Below are 16818 nucleotides of genomic sequence, written 5' to 3'. Positions count from 1 at the left end.
CTCTACCACCACCCCCCCTCGGGTGTGTGCCGAGGTCCTCCAGACAGCAGAACCTGTGTGGATCATTTAAAGCCAGGGGAGTGCAAGTTTTGGGGAGGACTGTGCAGGACATGCACAATACCTATCTGACACGGAGCTCTGTTCTGGAGCAGTTCTCTGTCAAAGGAACAGTGGAGATGGCTCTGTGGATCCTTCTTCTCTGGATCTCTGGAGGGGGCATGTTAGGCCCATAGTAGCGTAAGTGACTTTACAGCTATTCAGCAGGCTTCCCACTACCGTGGAGAATGAGCACACAACCCAGTATTCAGGCTGTTTGCTGAATGGAAGGATGTGGGCCTACATGCTTTGTATCATAAGTGCCTTATAGCAGTAAAAGTAGTTTTGTTTTTAGGCCAAACCTATGCCCCAGCACACGAGACATGGGCACCCATTATCTCTTCTTTCCTTGGAAAGATAATCCTTCACTCATGGATAGTTGGGAGCTCTCCAGATAGCCAGAAGCTCAGTTCTGCTAATCTTCACATACACTTCCCCACCCCCTCCTTTCCTAACTTGTGATCTTAGAGGCAGGAAAGTATGTGAGCCCCTCCTCCACCCCAGACCTTTCCCTCTCAGTATGTGAGCCAGGCTCCCTGTCATCCAGAACTAGAACAAACCTTCTCTGAGCCACTTACAGGAACTTCAGGCTTAGCTAGTCCAATGACTTTAATGAAACAGGATTTCAGTCGGGGACTTCCACCACCATCTGAGCTGTGAATTGCTGGCATGGACAGCATCAGAGGGAAGGAAAAAGCTGTGTTGGAATCCTTGGCAGGAGGAAACCCCTTGGGATCAGTGGAGCCTGTCAAAAAGCCCACGGGCAGGCTGATTATGCACAGCATGGCCATGCTTGGCCGGGAGTTTTGCTATGCAGTGGAAGCTGCCTTTGTCACCCCGGTGCTGCTCAGTGTGGGGCTGCCCAAGAGCCTCTACAGCCTGGTGTGGCTCATCAGCCCCATCCTGGGCTTTGTGCTGCAGCCTGTGGTGGGATCAGCTAGTGACCACTGCACCTCTGGCTGGGGCAAGCGGCGCCCTTACATCCTGGCTCTGGGCATTATGATGTTGCTGGGTATGGCTTTGTACCTCAATGGAGACATGATGGTCTCAGGTGAGTGAGCTGCATGTGCTGAGCGAATAGACAAAGCTCATCCTGCTTCTTGAACCAGAAAGAAAAGAGGTTTTTTTCTGTCTGTAAATAAAGGTGAGAACAGGAGCATCACATGACTAGGTCTCACTGAAAGAACTGAGGAACAACATGATCTTTTCCAGGTTCCACCCTAATGCTGCCTGTTATTTGCCAGATTGTTCTGTACTCTGTCTGTGCGAGTACAATTTATTGTATGTGGGTGCGGTTGCTTCAAAGTTCATCTCAATAATGTCCAGGCCCAGACAGATTTAAAGAGCTAACACATGACTCGTTTAATTTGACAGATTTTATTTGTATGGTTCAAATCTGACATCTGCAACTGAATAAGTATTGCCCTTCCCCACCTCCCTGCTCCAAAACCTCGAAACCAGAGTTGGTGTTCATAGCAAATAAAGTCATTATTCATGCCTGTGTTTAATTCAGGAACGTGTAGTGCTGGTGAATAATAGATAAGAAACAACTCCTTGGGGATTATTTTGCATTGGAAATCTTGAGCAAAACTCTGTAAGAATAACATCCTAGAGGCGATTATGTTTCAGCTCAGGATGTAAGCTATTGAAGTTTAGCAGCCCAGGTGGAAAGCTACCTTTGCTATTATAATGGGTTATTCAGGAGAAGAGTTCATTTCTTGAAACTCGTGTCTGCTGTGCTGGTAGCTTTCCATTGAGCTGGTTTAACTGGGATGTGTCTGCCCATATGAAGATACTGTTTGCAGGCACTGAGGGAGAAATAAAATATCACTCTCACAATCACAGCTCTGTTGCATTTAGTCTATAAACTACTGCAAAGTAGGGAGGCTGTTGTAAAAGTCAGTTTATTTTTCTTTTTGCAGCTTTGAGCCCTGAGCGAGGCAAGCAGCGGACCTGGGCCATAGTCATAACCATGCTGGGCGTAGTGCTCTTTGATTTTGCAGCTGACTTTATCGATGGTCCCATCAAAGCATATTTATTTGATGTTTGCTCTCATCAGGATAAAGAGAAGGGTCTTCATTACCATGCTCTCCTCACAGGTATGCAGAGCCCCTTCTCTCACTCACTGTCTCTGGGGGCAGGGAGTGAGCGGTACAGTTTTTTCCTCTCACTGCACTTCTAATCTTCTTGAATGAACTGATCATCTGATCCTATGCCTCAGTCACGAGTGATTTGTTGCTGGGCTTTTATTCTGGCAAAGGTCAGCTTGTGACTAGAGCTGCAGGGATTCTGCTGCCAAAAGCTCCAGGCATAGACTGAAAAGTGACATTTGCAAAAATTCCTACCTAGGGTTAAGGGTGACTGAACAAAGTTGTCCAACATTCTCCCTTCCCCACTTTTAAAAAAGACATATTGAGTTTTGCAGCCTGTTTTGATTCCTCCCATCTGCCCCCCTGCCTAATTGCCAAATGCTGAGTTGTGCAGTTGCAAGTCTCATTTGTGAGTGATGCTGATCTGTGAGGAAACAGACTCCAAATATTAATCTTATTCAATGCTGCACAAGAGGGAGGACCATTTTCCTCAAAAAAGACATTCTCAGCTTAATCATTATCATCTGTGATATTTCATGTGTCCAGAAGTATTTTAGGATCAGATCAAGCAAGGATACAATCCTTGTGCCAAAAGGCACACAGTCTAAAGTCAACATAACACAGTGAATAAGGGTTATAATCAGTCAAGGGAGCGAAAGGAAGGACAATGGTAACAGTAAGATCACATTATGGGGTAAGTAACGGCATAGGAGGTCTGCCTGTATAGATCAGCTTGCAGGATCAGAGCCTTGTACTGTGTTAGTAAAACACATTTACCTTATGCTACTGATAATACTGTACAGTACTAAAAAAATAAGAGAATTTTAAAAATTCAAGGTAACTCCTGATCCTTTTGAAGTCAGCGGTAGCTTTGCTGTTGACTTCAGTGGAGACAGGATTTCATTTGCAACGTACTTTGAACTGCTTATGCTATTTATTTATTGTGGCAAGGCACCTTCTTGGTCTCACCAGACTCAGCTGTTTAGCCTTGGTGAGACGGGCTTGGGGTAAAACAGTCCCTCTTGGCTGCACAGGGGCAGTCCGCTCCTTCTCTCAGCCAGTCTTTTAGGTTGTTTTTTCTCCCTTATGGGACGGAATGCAGCCCCCCTCCTGGTGAGGCTTGCTGTTCCTTGCCTACTGGCAGCTTGACTCCCCCTCCCCCGCTTATCCCAACAATAGAGGGTTTAAAAAAAGGTCTCAGGCAGCCCTTAGTTGGAATCAGCTGATCCTAATTGATCTCAGGGAACTCTCTTCTCAGCTGAACCTGATTGACCTGTAGTTACCCCCCGCCCCCTTCTGGTACTCCTATCCCTCCTGGGACTGTTTTCTACCCTGCCCCCCCCCTCCCCCCTTGCAGCTGTCTGTCCTGAAAAAAGAAAAGGAGTACTTGTGGCACCTTAGAGACTAACCAATTTATTTGAGCATGAGCTTTCGTGAGCTACAGCTCACTTCATCAGATGTTTACCGTGGAAACTGCAGCAGACGGATTTTAGCAGCCTCTAAAGAAAATAGACTCCTATCACACTACTCTGCAAAGGATTACACATTAATGTAACGGTAAACATCTGATGAAGTGAGCTGTAGCTCACGAAAGCTCATGCTCAAATAAATTGGTTAGTCTCTAAGGTGCCACAAGTACTCCTTTTCTTTTTGCGAATACAGACTAACACGGCTGTTCCTCTGAAACCTGTCTGTCCTGAGTTTATCACATTATCTTTAGCCTTTTTCTCCTCTGGGATAATGAAAATCAGTGAAGTCGTTTTCACTTTTTGTTGATAGTCCCTTAAAGTTTTTGGTCTCGTGCTAACATGTTTGGGATGTGAGGACTGCAAAAGAATGTTTATTTGTTTAAAAACTAGCTTCCTTTGGAATTTTTTTCCAAGGCAATATTTCTATTGATCTTAGATTTTTCTGAAAGCTTGATTTACAAAAATTGTAGGCAGTAGTAGTAATAATCAAATAATTACATTCTGTGAAGCTTCTCATCTTCGAGTACATTACAAACATTAACTGATTCATGGAGACTCACTAATTACTAGGTATTGTCTCAGGAAAAAAAATGTGGTGTTTTTGGTTGAAATCATTTAACACAAAACTAGAGTAAAAGAAAATTCTACTCTGGATTTTAGCAGCCTCTAAAGAAAATAGACTCCTATCACACTACTCTGCAAAGGATTACACATTAATGTAACGGTACACAAATTTAAATGTTTACTCTGTCATTTTACAGAGTTTCTTTGCATACCTGCTCTTTCATTTTTGAGGAAATCTCTAGATTATTTTTTCTAACTTGAGTAGAGCAGAGGAGAAACCCCACATATTACAGTATCTAGCATATAGGAATATTGTAATGGTTAATGAGTTGGTGCATACTGGTGTTTTTTCTCTCTGGTTCAGATTAGTTAATATATTGTAGAGCTCAGTGTTGCCAGCCTTTACTCATACAGGCAATCCTTGCTCACACAGGCAGGCCATGGAAGTCAATGGGATTACTCATGTTAGTCAGAATTATTCACAGGAATGAGATCTGCAGGAGTCAATTTTGGTATTAAGAGCCAGACAGAATTCTAATTCCTCAATGATGATTAGGTTGAGCTATTACAGTGTAAGATTGATCACAAGTTGGAGTACAGTCTCCCTTCTCCCATCCAGGAGTGGAGGGAAAATTAGTTAACTCGAGATGGACGTTTGTTCTTAGTAAAGGAAACATTGATTCCTTTTAACTGTGCACAGAATTGCCAACTAAAAAAAGGAAGGAGCGTTAATGAATGAATGGAAAAGCAGAACAGGCAGCAGAGAATATTAAACATCCCTGCTGTTTCATACTTTTCCGTGGGTAAAGAATGAAAATATCTTTTACTCTCTCAGTATATATGGCAAAGATTAGTATGAATAATCTCTGGACCAGCATTTTTTCTTCTAATGTTACTGTATTTCTAGACAGGTTTCAGAGTAGCAGCCGTGTTAGTCTGTATCTGCAAAAAGAAAAGGAGGACTTGTGGCACCTTAAAGACTAACCAATTTATTTGAGCATAAGCTTTCGTGAGCTACAGCTCACTTCATCGGATGCATGCAGTGGAAAATACTGTGGGGAGATTTTATATACATAGAGAACTAGACACGCAGTTACATGCCCTGTATCAGGTCTGAATCCATTTAAAAAAGGGTAGAGATACAAATAGATATGAAGGCCCTAAGCCTGCACTGGGATCTGCTTCGATCTGACTCCTCCTATGTGGAGTCCCAATAAGCTCAGTAGGACTCTCATACGGGCAAAGGAGCCTCTGACTGAATCCTGATGAAGGATCCAGCGTAGATACATTAGAAAGGAAAAATAACGAGGAGTACTTGTGGCACCTTAGAGACTAACAAATTTATTTGAGCATAAGCTTTCGTGGGCTAAAACCCACTTCATCAGATGCATGGAGTGGAAAATACAGTAGGAAGATATATATAGAGAGAGTACATGAAAAGATGGGGGTTGCCTTACCAATTTTAATAAGACAATTCAATTAAAGTGGGCTATTATCAGCAGGAGGAAAAATCACTTTCGTAGAGGTAATCAGGGTGGCCCATTTCAAACAGTTGACAAGAAAGTGTGAGTAACAGTACGGGGGGAAATTAGCATGGGGAAATAGTTTTTAGTTTGTGTAATGACCCATCCACTCCCAGTCTTTATTCAGGCCTAATTTGATGGTGTCCAGTTTGCAAATTAATTCCAGTTCTGCAATTTCTCGTTGGAGTCTGTTTTTGAAGTTTTTTTGTTGAAGAATTGCCACTTTTAAGTCTGTAATTGAGTGTCCAGGGAGGCTGAAGTGTTCTCCGACTCGTTTTTTAATGTTATAATTCTTGACATCTGATTTGTGTCCTTTTATTCTTTTCATAGAATCATAGAATATCAGGTCTGAAGGGACCTCTGGAGGTCATCTAGTCCAACCCTCTGCTCAAAGCAGGACCAATCCCCAACTAAATCATCCCAGACAGGGCTTTGTCAAGCCTGACTTAAAAATATCTAAGGAAGGAGATTCTACCACCTCCCTAGGTAACGCATTCCAGTGTTTCACCACCCTCCTAGTGAAAAAGTTTTTCCTAATATCCAACCTAAACCTCCCCCACTGCAACTTGAGACCATTACTCCTTGTTCTGTCATCAGCTACCACTGAGAACAGTCTAGATCCATCCTCTTTGGAACCCCCTTTCAGGTAGTTGAAAGCAGCTATCAAATCCCCCCTCATTCTTCTCTTCCGCAGACTAAACAATCCCAGTTCCCTCAGCCTCTCCTCAAAAGTCATGTGTTCCAGTCCCCTAATCATTTTTGTTGCCCTTGGCTGGGCGTTTTCCAATTTTTCCACATCCTTCTTGTAGTGTGGGGCCCAAAACTGGACACAATACTCCAGATGAGGCCTCACCAATGTTGAATAGAGGGGAACGATCACGTCCCTCGATCTGCTGGCAATGCTCCTACGTATACATCCCAAAATGCCATTGGCCTTCTTGGCAACAACGGCACACTGTTGACTCTACTGTTTTGCGTAGAGACTATCCAGTTTGGCCAATGTACATGGCAGAGGGGCATTGCTGGCACATGATGACATATATCACATTGGTAGATGTGCAGGTGAACGAGCCCCTGATAGTGTGGCTCATGTGGTTAGGTCCTATGATGGTGTCCCTTGAATAGATATGTGGACAGGGTTTGCTGCAAGGATAGGTTCCTGGGTTAGTGTTCTTGTTGTGTGGTGCGTAGTTGCTGGTGAGTATTTGCTTCAGGTTGGAGTGCTGTCTGTAAGTGAGGATTGACCTATCTCCCAAGGTCTGTGAGAGTGAGGGATTGTCCTTCAGGATAGGTTGTAGATCCTTGATGATGCGCTGGAGAGGTTTTAGTTGGGGGCTGAAGGTGATGGCTAGTGGCGTTCTGTTACTTTCTTTATCAGGCCTGTCCTGTAGTAGGTAACTTCTGGGTACTCTTCTGGCTCTGGCAATCTGTTTCTTCACTTCAGCAGATGGGTATTGTAGTTTTAAGAATGTTTGGTAGAGATCCAAGAATGCTTGGTAGGTATTTGTCTCTGTCTAAGGGATTGGAGCAAATGTGGTTGTATCTTAGAGCATGGCTGCAGACAATGGATCATGTGATGTGTCCTGGATGGAAGCTGGAGGCATATAGGTAAGTATATTGGTCAGTAGGTTTCCAGTATAGGGTGGTGTTTATGAGGCCATCGCTTATTTGCACTGTAGTGTCCAGGAAGTGGATCTCTTGTGTGACTGGTCCAGGCTGAGCTTGATGGTGGGATGAATATTGTTGAAATCCTAGTGGAATTCCTCAAGGCTTCTTTTCCATGGGTCCAGATGATGAAGATGTCATCAGTGTAGCGCAAGTAGAGTAAGGGTGTTAGGGGACAAGAGCCGAGGAAGCGTTGTTCTAAGTCAGCCATAAAAATGTTGGCATAATGTTGGGCTAAATTCATTGATGTTTACGAATGCATTGAAATTCCCAGAAGGAAGGCCCTTAAAGAAGTGAAAATGTAATTTATTTGTTTGTGGGTTTGAACCTGGCACCTTCAGTTCTTAACCCAAGTCTCCACTGCTTGAAGTCAGTTTAATTTCTTGTTATTCTTACACAGGTGAAATTCTGGCATTACTGAAGTCAATGGAAAAACTCCCACTGAATTCAGCAGGGCCATGATTTCACTCAATGTGTCCATCCCTGTTAGTGTTACCACATTAGCTCCAGAAGAGGCGGTTCTTGCTTTTAGCTCTGAAGATCTTGGTTTCAAACCCGGCTGCTGTCCCAATTAAGTCATCTTATTTATTTCTGTCATAAATATAAAGGGAAGGGTAACTACCTTTCTGTCCACAGTGCTACAAAATCCCTCCTGGCCAGAGGCAAAACCCTTTCACCTGTAAAGGGTTAAGAAGCTAAGATAACCTCGCTGGCACCTGACCAAAATGACCAGTGAGGAGACAAGATACTTTCAAAGCTGGAGGGGGGCGGGAACAAAGGGTCTGTCTGTCTGTGTGATGCTTTTGCCGGGAACAGATCAGAAATGCAGCTCAGAACTCCTGTAAAAATTTAGTAAGTAATCTAGCTAGAAATGCGTTAGATTTCTTTTGTTTAATGGCTGGTAAAATAGTTGTGCTGAATGGAATGTATATTCCTGTTTTTGTGTCTTTTTGTAACTTAAGGTTTTGCCTAGAGGGATTCTCTATGTTCTGAATCTGATTACCCTGTAAGGTATTTACCATCCTGATTTTACAGAGGTGATTTTTTTACCTTTTCTTTAATTAAAAGTCTTCTTTTAAGAACCTGATTGCTTTTTCATTGTTCTTAAGATCCAAGGGTTTGGGTCTGTGTTCACCTGTACAAATTGGTGAGGATTTTTATCAAGCCTTCCCCAGGAAAGGGGGTGTAGGGTTTGGGGGGATATTTTGGGGGAAAGACGTCTTCAAGTGGACTCTTTCCCTGTTCTTTGTTTAACACACTTGGTGGTGGCAGTGTAGGGTTCAAGGACAAGGCAAAGTTTGTACCTTGAGGAAGTTTTTAACCTAAGCTGGTAAGAATAAGCTTAGGGGGTCTTTCATGCTAGTCCCCACATCTGTACCCTAGAGTTTAGAGTGGGGAAGGAACCTTGACAATTTCAATAAAAATCAAAAACTGAAAGGGAGACTAAACACACATGTAGATCTAAGTGCCTGCGTGCCACAGGGCATGAAGTAGCAGCTGCCAATACAGCCTTTATTTTAATGGGTGGTTTTTGTTTTCCCCTTTGTTAGCTGTGTGGTGTGACTGCCTGTGTGGTAGCAAAATGCAGTGGAAGGAAGCGGCTGCTGGAGCAACAACTGATTATTAAAAACATATCCTCGCACTTCTGCAACTAACTCACCATTTAGGAATGTGATGGATACAATGCTTATTGTGCTAGTATTAGATTTAATTCAGATCATGGCACTCTCAGTCTACAGGACTGGGGCTGAATGGACCATAGGGAATGATCTCCCATCTCAGCCTCTTGAAATGCTCCCTCCAAATCAGGCTTGAAGAACATTGGGGTGGGGTGTGAGGGAGCCTGTACTGCTTATGGGAGGACTTTGTACCCAGGGCTGTCAATTCAGCATCTCTTATGAACATTAAATCATTTCATTTTTTAAAAACAACAACAAGCTATTGTGTAAGCATTTGGATTTCTATATCCAGACGAACTAGAATTTAGGAAGCTGTTTCATGTCATGACTTGATAACTATCTATGCCAGGGTGTGAATGAGTCCAGAGCCCATGGCCTTGTGGTTGCAGTGTCTGGTGGTCACCCCGCCTTGTGGTTGTAGTCTCTCATGGTCACCCCACCTAGCGGTTGCGCTAGGGGAGTAGGGGAACCTTGGCCCTTCTGCTCCACCAGGTTCCAATCCAGAGCCCTGCAAGGCCTGTCCCATGCCTTTTACCCTGGGGTGCCTCCCTGAGTCACTTCCTAGCTCCCCCTTCCCTGCAGCAGGCTGCAGTTTGTCCTGGCAAACCTCATGTCCTACCTCATGGGTTGCCCACCCATCTCCAGCCCATAAGAGCTACTGCCCCCTGACGCTCCTCCTCCCGGTCTGGGTCTGGCTGCGTCATCCTCCAGAGCTGGTCCTTCCCCCTGTTCTGTTCACCCCCAACTGAGCTGGCCAGCTCCCCTTTAAACCCACTCACCACCAACGGAGGAGTGGGGCCTCCTGAGCCCAGAACTGCTCTTGAATCCTTTGCTGTCCCGTGAGGGGTTTATACACCCAGTCACACAGGGATTCACTAAAAGCTCTAATTTCTTGTGATGCCGGGAATTCCCTCATAGATATTGTGACATCTTAATAATAATTCTTCAGTAACTTATTAGAGGTTAGGTTTTTGCTTTGTTTTTACTAAATGACAGTGGAGTTTTCTTTCTTTCTCTCTCCAGGTCTGGGTGGTGCCCTAGGTTACCTAACAGGTGCTATGGACTGGGGGAATTCTGTACTAGGAAGATTTTTGGGATCGGAATTCCAGGCGATGTGCATCATTGCGGCTTTGGTTTTCCTAATCTGTCTTACTGTACACTTGTGCAGCATTCCCGAAGCCCCTCTCAGAGATGACAGTACAGAAACTAAGCTCTTGCTGAAAGTGGATGGACCCTCTGCATATGGTTCCATCGAGAGTGTCAACAATGGTTATCTAAAACCAGGATATGCTGAAAAAAAGACTTTATCTGAGTTGGGGAAATCCACCGAAACACCACAGACACAGGTAATTGTTTTGTAGCCGGTAACATTCCATTTGGGGAAGGTCATAGCCATACTACAAGCCTGGAGCCTATGATGCAATGGCAGGTGACGTGATCAGCAAGACCCTCAGGTCCTCTAGAAAAGTAACATGGAAGCAGTAGCATTCTTCTAGAGAGAGTTACTTTTCTTCAGTTTGTCATTATCAGCCAGATTGGTGAAAACTACAGGACAGGCAGCATTGTTTAGTGCTTAGGGAAGGCAACTGAGGAGCAGGAAATCTGGGTTTTCTATTCTAGACCCTTCCATGGATTAATTATATAAGATCAGGCAAATTTCTTAGCCACTGTTTCCCAATATTTCTCCAGATGAGGTTAGCAGTATACCACTTCATAATGAGCTTTAACACCATACTGTGTAGAAAGAACTAGAAACCCAGCTGCGCTCCAATACCTATGAACAGCTCCTGTTGAAGTCAATGGCACATACACATGGAAGCACCAAAGGCAAAATACCTGTGTTCACTGCTCTAATTAAGTATGGTATTCAGATCTTGGAAAAGTAAATCCTGGCAATACTGATTGTGTTGTAATTGCTCCTCAATCAGACACACCACCTGTGAGTCAGTGGCAAACAACTGGCTGCTGCGTTTTGTTACTTAGGGGCTTTATCCCTATCCCTTCTCCAGTGTTCCCCAGGCGGGAGCGGGTGCTGAAGGGTTGTAAATTGGCACCTGCATTTTGTACATTGCATTGAGGCATTTTTTCAAGCCAAGGCAACTGGGAAAATCGCTGAGATGATTCTCTCTGAAAACCATGGGACCATTGTATCTCCAGCATAATGCTAGCCAAGGGAGACAGGCAGGCTTTTGTTTTTGCTGTTACATTGACTACAAGTGTTCAGAATCCTCATTGCATTCTTGTGGTACCCTAGGAAAATGAAATGCTCATCTGTGTGTTTGTTCCTAACCACGGGTACTGAGTTAGTGAGCTGCTTGTTTTGCTTCCATTCTGTGTAAGTGTCTCTGGTTTAAATCTTTGGAAACTAGCTAAATCCTGTGGCCAAAATGTTCAGATCCGGGTGCTTAAAGTTAGGTACCCAAATCCTCATTTAGGTTCCTAAATAAAAGTGGCCTGATTTTAGGTGTATTACTATTTGTTTATATTCCGCTAGCACCTTGAGGCCCCATTGTGCTAGGAACTGAATGAACATAGAATGGATGATAGGCCCTGCTTGGAGGGAAGACAAAAAGAAAGAGACAAACAACAAATAAGTAATTTGTCAGAATTATGGAACTTATACATTACAATGTCTCCCGGCTTTACCCCTGCCATCCCTTTAGCCCAGCTGCAGCAGTCAACATCCTTCACCGCCATTGCTCACCAGAGTGTCCAAGGTGCCAAACACCCACCACTCCCTTTGGCCACAGAAGTGCTCAGAAAGGGAGATTTATTGAGAATAGAGAAAGCGGGTCACGTAAGAACATGATAATCAAGCTGCATAATACAGCTAGCCTCTCACCACACAAGCTAATGCCAGTGAATCAATCACACATGATACTTCAGAAAAACCAACCTGTCTTTTCTTGCTGTTTCACTGTCTTCCTCTCTAACCATTCAGTTGAGCAGCTTGCCAGAGACCCAGATGCTGGTATTGAGGGTCTTGTGTCTCTGTGTCATCTTCCTTTCCTCCACCTGACTCATAGCATTCTTATGCATCTCATGTTTCTTTGATGTGCCTGGCTTAGCAGTATCAGTCCAGACACCCTCGCCTTGCCACAGATGTGTGTACCACTCCAGTGCCTCCCTAGAGACACATCTTCTGTCTGTCTCATGCCATATCCACTGAATGTTTTCCAAGTTCATTTACTACCACTGCTAAACCACTTAGCTTCCTATTGTTCTGTCCCCCTTTTATATTTTATTTCTAAACAAGCACCACTTGAGGCTCATATTTGTTCTAGTCTAAGGACCATGCTCTTGCATATTTATTGTCTCTGCAAGAGGTATCAACCTGAAGCCAGGTTGGTGTGCTTTCAATGAGACAGGCTTGGATTATCTTTGCAATTCCCTCTTCAACTGATTTGTGTTCTATATCAAATATAAATTGACGTTGCTGAAAGCTTCTGTGAAAATTTGTGAGAGTTCAACACCGATCCTTGAACGACACTAAAAAAAACCCTACGTTTACAAAATTGGAAATACTATATAAACTAAAAAAGCACTTGCAAATTGCTTTATAAAGACCTTTCACTAAAAGAGAAGCAGTTCTGTTAACATAATTTTTGCAAAAAGCAATTACTTTGTTTTTTAAGGGCTACCAGTGAATTAGCTAATCTAATTAATGCTGGTGTGTTGTTCCAAGATTAGATACCTTAAAAGCAATCATACACTTTCAGTATTTATTATGAATCTTTTGACTAAACTCATGGTTCTTCATGGTGATTGAACTGTGTCAAGGTTCCTTCCCCACTCTGAACTCTAGCGTACAGATGTGGGGACCTGCATGAAAGACCCCCAAGCTTATTCTTACCAGCTTAGGTTAAAAACTTCCTCAAGGTACAAACTTTGCCTTGTCCTTGAACCCTATGCTGCCACCACCAAGCGTTTTAAACAAAGAACAGGGAAAGAGCCCACTTGGAGACGTCTTTTCCCCAAAATATCCCCCCAAGCCCTACACCTCCTTTCCTGGGGAAGGCTTATAAAAATCCTCACCAATTTGCATCGGTGAACACAGACCCAAACCCTTGGATCTTAAGAACAATGAAAAAGCAATCAGGTTCTTAAAAGAAGACTTTTAATTAAAGAAAAAGTAAAAGAATCACCTCTGTAAAATCAGGATAGTAAATACCTTACAGGGTAATCAGATTCAAAACATAGAGAATCCCTCTAGGCAAAACCTTAAGTTACAAAAAGACACAAAAACAGGAACATACATTCCATTCAGCACAGCTATTTTAACAGCCATTTAACAAAAGAAAATCTAACGCATTTCTAGCTAGATTGTTGACTAATTTTTTACAGGAGTTCTGAGCTGCATTTCAGATCTGTTCCCGGTAAAAGCATCACAGACAGACAGACCCTTTGTTCCGCCCCCCCCCTCCAGCTTTGAAAGTATCTTGTCTTCTCATTGGTCATTTTGGTCAGGTGCCAGCGAGGTTATCTTAGCTTCTTAACCCTTTACAGGTGAAAGGATTTTGCCTCTGGCCAGGAGGGATTTTATCGTTCTGTATACAGAAAGGTGGTTACCCTTCCCTTTATATTTATGACAAACTGTTATAATATGAATTAGACATCTGGACTGAATGCTTGTCCTCCAACTCGTTGCCAGATCGTTTAGGGCCTGCTTCTGTAACCCTTAGCCATAATGAGTAGCACTTATCCCCATGAATAATCCCATTGACTTCAAATTGATTTCATTGAGACCTGCTGAGTGTTTGGTGCTTTCGAAAAACAGGTCACATTTAGGTGCATGTGATGGGGCCCCATGGCTCCTGTCCTCTTTGCTTTGCACAGACTGCTCAGAGACCTTTTCTATAAAAGATACCACGGTGCAGTTTATTTAGTGTTTCACTCCACCATCTTTCACATACTACTGCAGTCACTGTATTTTACAATGGTATCCAGCTTTGCCAACCCTTCTGCAAAAGGTGGGGGAGAGGGGAAGATGTCTCCTCCCCAAGAACTCCAATTTGCCTGCCACCCCGCCCAACCATTCACATGAAAGGGCAGATTTTGGCCCACTTAAGTTTTTTAATTAGCTACAAAGATTTCAGGAGAAACATAAGTGAGGGAAAGATTATTTTAGCCAAACCTAATTGCCTAACCTTTGGCTGTTTGGTAAATTCATGGGTTTTATTATTTAGTGCCCACCAATACAGTGCTCTGCATTGTACAAACAAATAAACCACGGTACTGATGCCTATAACATAAAGTCTATTTCAGATTCACATAAAACAGTTTTTGTAGGTGGACTGTAAGAAAACCTCTCTTTGTAAATGGTCTTGTAGTTATGGCATTGGACTGGTACTCAGGAGATCTGGGTTCAGTTCAAGCTTTGCCACAAATTGTGTAAGCTTGGGCCAGACATTTAATCTCTCTGTGCCTCAATTCTCCGTCTGTCAAATGGGATAATAATATTTCTTTCTCCCACCATTTGTCACCTCTTGTCTATTTAGAGCTAAATTGTGACACCTATGCTGAGTAGTATCTCACTCATTGGGTAGTTCCATTGGTTATTTGTGATATAAGACACTACTCAACACAAATAAAGTTAACACAATCTGCCCTGTGTTGTAGGCTCTTCAGGCCAGGGACTTTTTCTCATTGTGTACTTGTACAGTGCTTGAATGCACAATGGATCCGTGATCTCAGTTGGGGCCCTAGGTGCCACTGTAATACAAATAAATAGAGCTGTTCAGAAAAATGGTTTGTTTTTTCTTCCCCTATGGAACATTTTGAGTTTTGGGGAAAATATTTTGGCCAAACCCAAAATATTTAAATTTTGAACTGCCACCATGGTGCCTCATGGACACTGTAATTCAGGTACCCTGTGCTCTCGTTGTTTTCTATAAGCCAAGCTCCCTGGTTATACTTCATGTCCCATGAGGCATCGTGGTGTCCCCTCAAGGTGAGGTGATGTATACAGGCAACGTGGCAGCAATGTGTGATGGGAGCTGAAGTCTGGGTGGGGAGACCAGTCCATAGAGGAGAATGGGAACACCTGAGGCACCTGAACTACGACTCCCATGAGGCACCACTGTAGCATTTCACAATAGAAATATTTTGACTTTCAGATTAAACATTTCATTTTCTGCTATTCAGTTTTTCAAGGAAAAAGTGAATTCTGACACTTTGTGAAAAATTCCATTTAGTCGAAAACCCAATCTTCTGCTAAAAAACAGTTTGACAGAAAATTTGGAAATAAATAGTAATATTAATATCAAGAAAGACTTTACCGTATTGGGCTACTCCAGCTCCCATCAAAGTCATTGTGAGTCTGTCCATTGACTTCCTTAAATGCCAGCTAACCAATGCACTAGTTCTGCTGATACCAAATAGAAAAGAAAGGTACAAATATGTAGTTACTGAACTTAACAAAGGGACCGTCAAGATTGCAGTGACCCTTCCTAGTGAAACAAATGGAAAAGGCCCAGAACTGAAAAAAGCTGAGGTCTTGCTGACCTGCTGTCAGCTGTTTTGTTAGTTTTCAAAGCAGCAACCCTGTTGTTGTTGTTTGTTGTTAATTGCTTCCTTCTAGGTTCAGACACGGATGACCATTAAATGCCTCCTGAAGGCAGTTTTAAGCATGCCTTCCCACTATCGCTGTCTGTGCATCAGCCACCTCATCGGGTGGACAGCTTTCCTTTCCAACATGCTCTTCTTCACTGACTTCATGGGACAGGTAAGATATGTACACATCTCCTCACATCCCCCCAAAATAATCTTCTCATGGGATTGTTTTAAGCACTTGCCTATGCTATGACAATGATGTCAGGGTCAGTAACTGCTAGAACAACTGACTGAGAGTTTTGTAAAGGACAGATGAATGCCCTCAGGTCCTCATTATAGAACTAGATCTGTCAGGTAGCAGAGGGGGAGGGAGGAAAGCCCTCCTGCCTTTTGATGCACATTTGGCTACAAGAGATGAAATAATGATTTTAATCATGTTTCCTGGAACTTGCAAGGACATCCGTTCCCATGTGACTATTTAGAACAAAGCACAGAGATCTGTTGCAAACACACCCGTTCTCTGCTTTGACTGTAAGGCTGTTCACTGAAGGTGTGCTAATTAGAGACCTGCTGCTGCTTTGTAATAGGCTCTGCTGTGGTGCACTGGAGTAGCAGTCACCATGTGCACCCTTCATCTGGAAGCACAACAGAAAAGCTTCTCTACGGCAGTACAACCCTCTGCAGCTCAGCCCTCTTGCCCCCTTTATGAACAGGCTTCCCCTGCCATGTCCTCTAGACTGTGCTGTGATGCCTTCTCTGGAGCATGACATCAGCTCCTTGCCATCAGTGATTCCTTCCCTTCAGGGCCCCTGGGGCTCTCCCTTCCTCCAAGCAGTTTCCAAACCAGGGGCTCCCCGTGCTCTACCCTACCCATGTGGTTCTCCTGTCTTCTTGCCTCTCTGGTCCCAGCTGCTTCTTTTCAGTCAGGCTCCTGACTACACCCCCAGCAGCCGCTGCCCTTCCCACTGCTTATCCCAACACCTCCCACCCAGCAGCCTGTTTTCTTCTGGCCCCCAACCATTTGCTAGGTGTCACTAGGGGAGAGGGAGTGTGAGTTTCCCAGGGAATGTGCATGTGAATATACGGCAGCATGGGAGAGAATGGGTGAGAGGTGAATAAGAGAATGAGTGTGACAGAGAATGAATGGAAGGAAGAGTATGTATAGGTGAGTGAGTGTAAG

General features: G+C 43.5%; 1 protein-coding gene across 1 annotated transcript in view; it reads left to right on the top strand.

Annotated features, from left to right (window-relative positions):
* Positions 1–708: 708 nt before the first annotated feature.
* Positions 709–16818, top strand: part of SLC45A2 (solute carrier family 45 member 2) — a 31659-nt gene continuing 15549 nt past the window's right edge. Inside the window, exons 1-4 of the mRNA XM_073343692.2 lie at positions 709–1147; positions 2019–2195; positions 10110–10432; positions 15667–15810. Coding sequence (XP_073199793.1) covers positions 766–1147; positions 2019–2195; positions 10110–10432; positions 15667–15810 — 1026 coding nt within the window. The 5' untranslated portion in view covers positions 709–765. The remainder of the gene's footprint in view (positions 1148–2018; positions 2196–10109; positions 10433–15666; positions 15811–16818) is intronic.

The sequence above is a fragment of the Lepidochelys kempii genome, chromosome 5 (assembly GCF_965140285.1).
Source record: "Lepidochelys kempii isolate rLepKem1 chromosome 5, rLepKem1.hap1, whole genome shotgun sequence".
In the NCBI taxonomy this organism is placed as follows: domain Eukaryota; kingdom Metazoa; phylum Chordata; order Testudines; family Cheloniidae; genus Lepidochelys; species Lepidochelys kempii.
The sequence above is the reverse complement of the archived record's forward strand: the minus strand, read 5'-3'. Positions and strand labels throughout refer to the sequence as shown.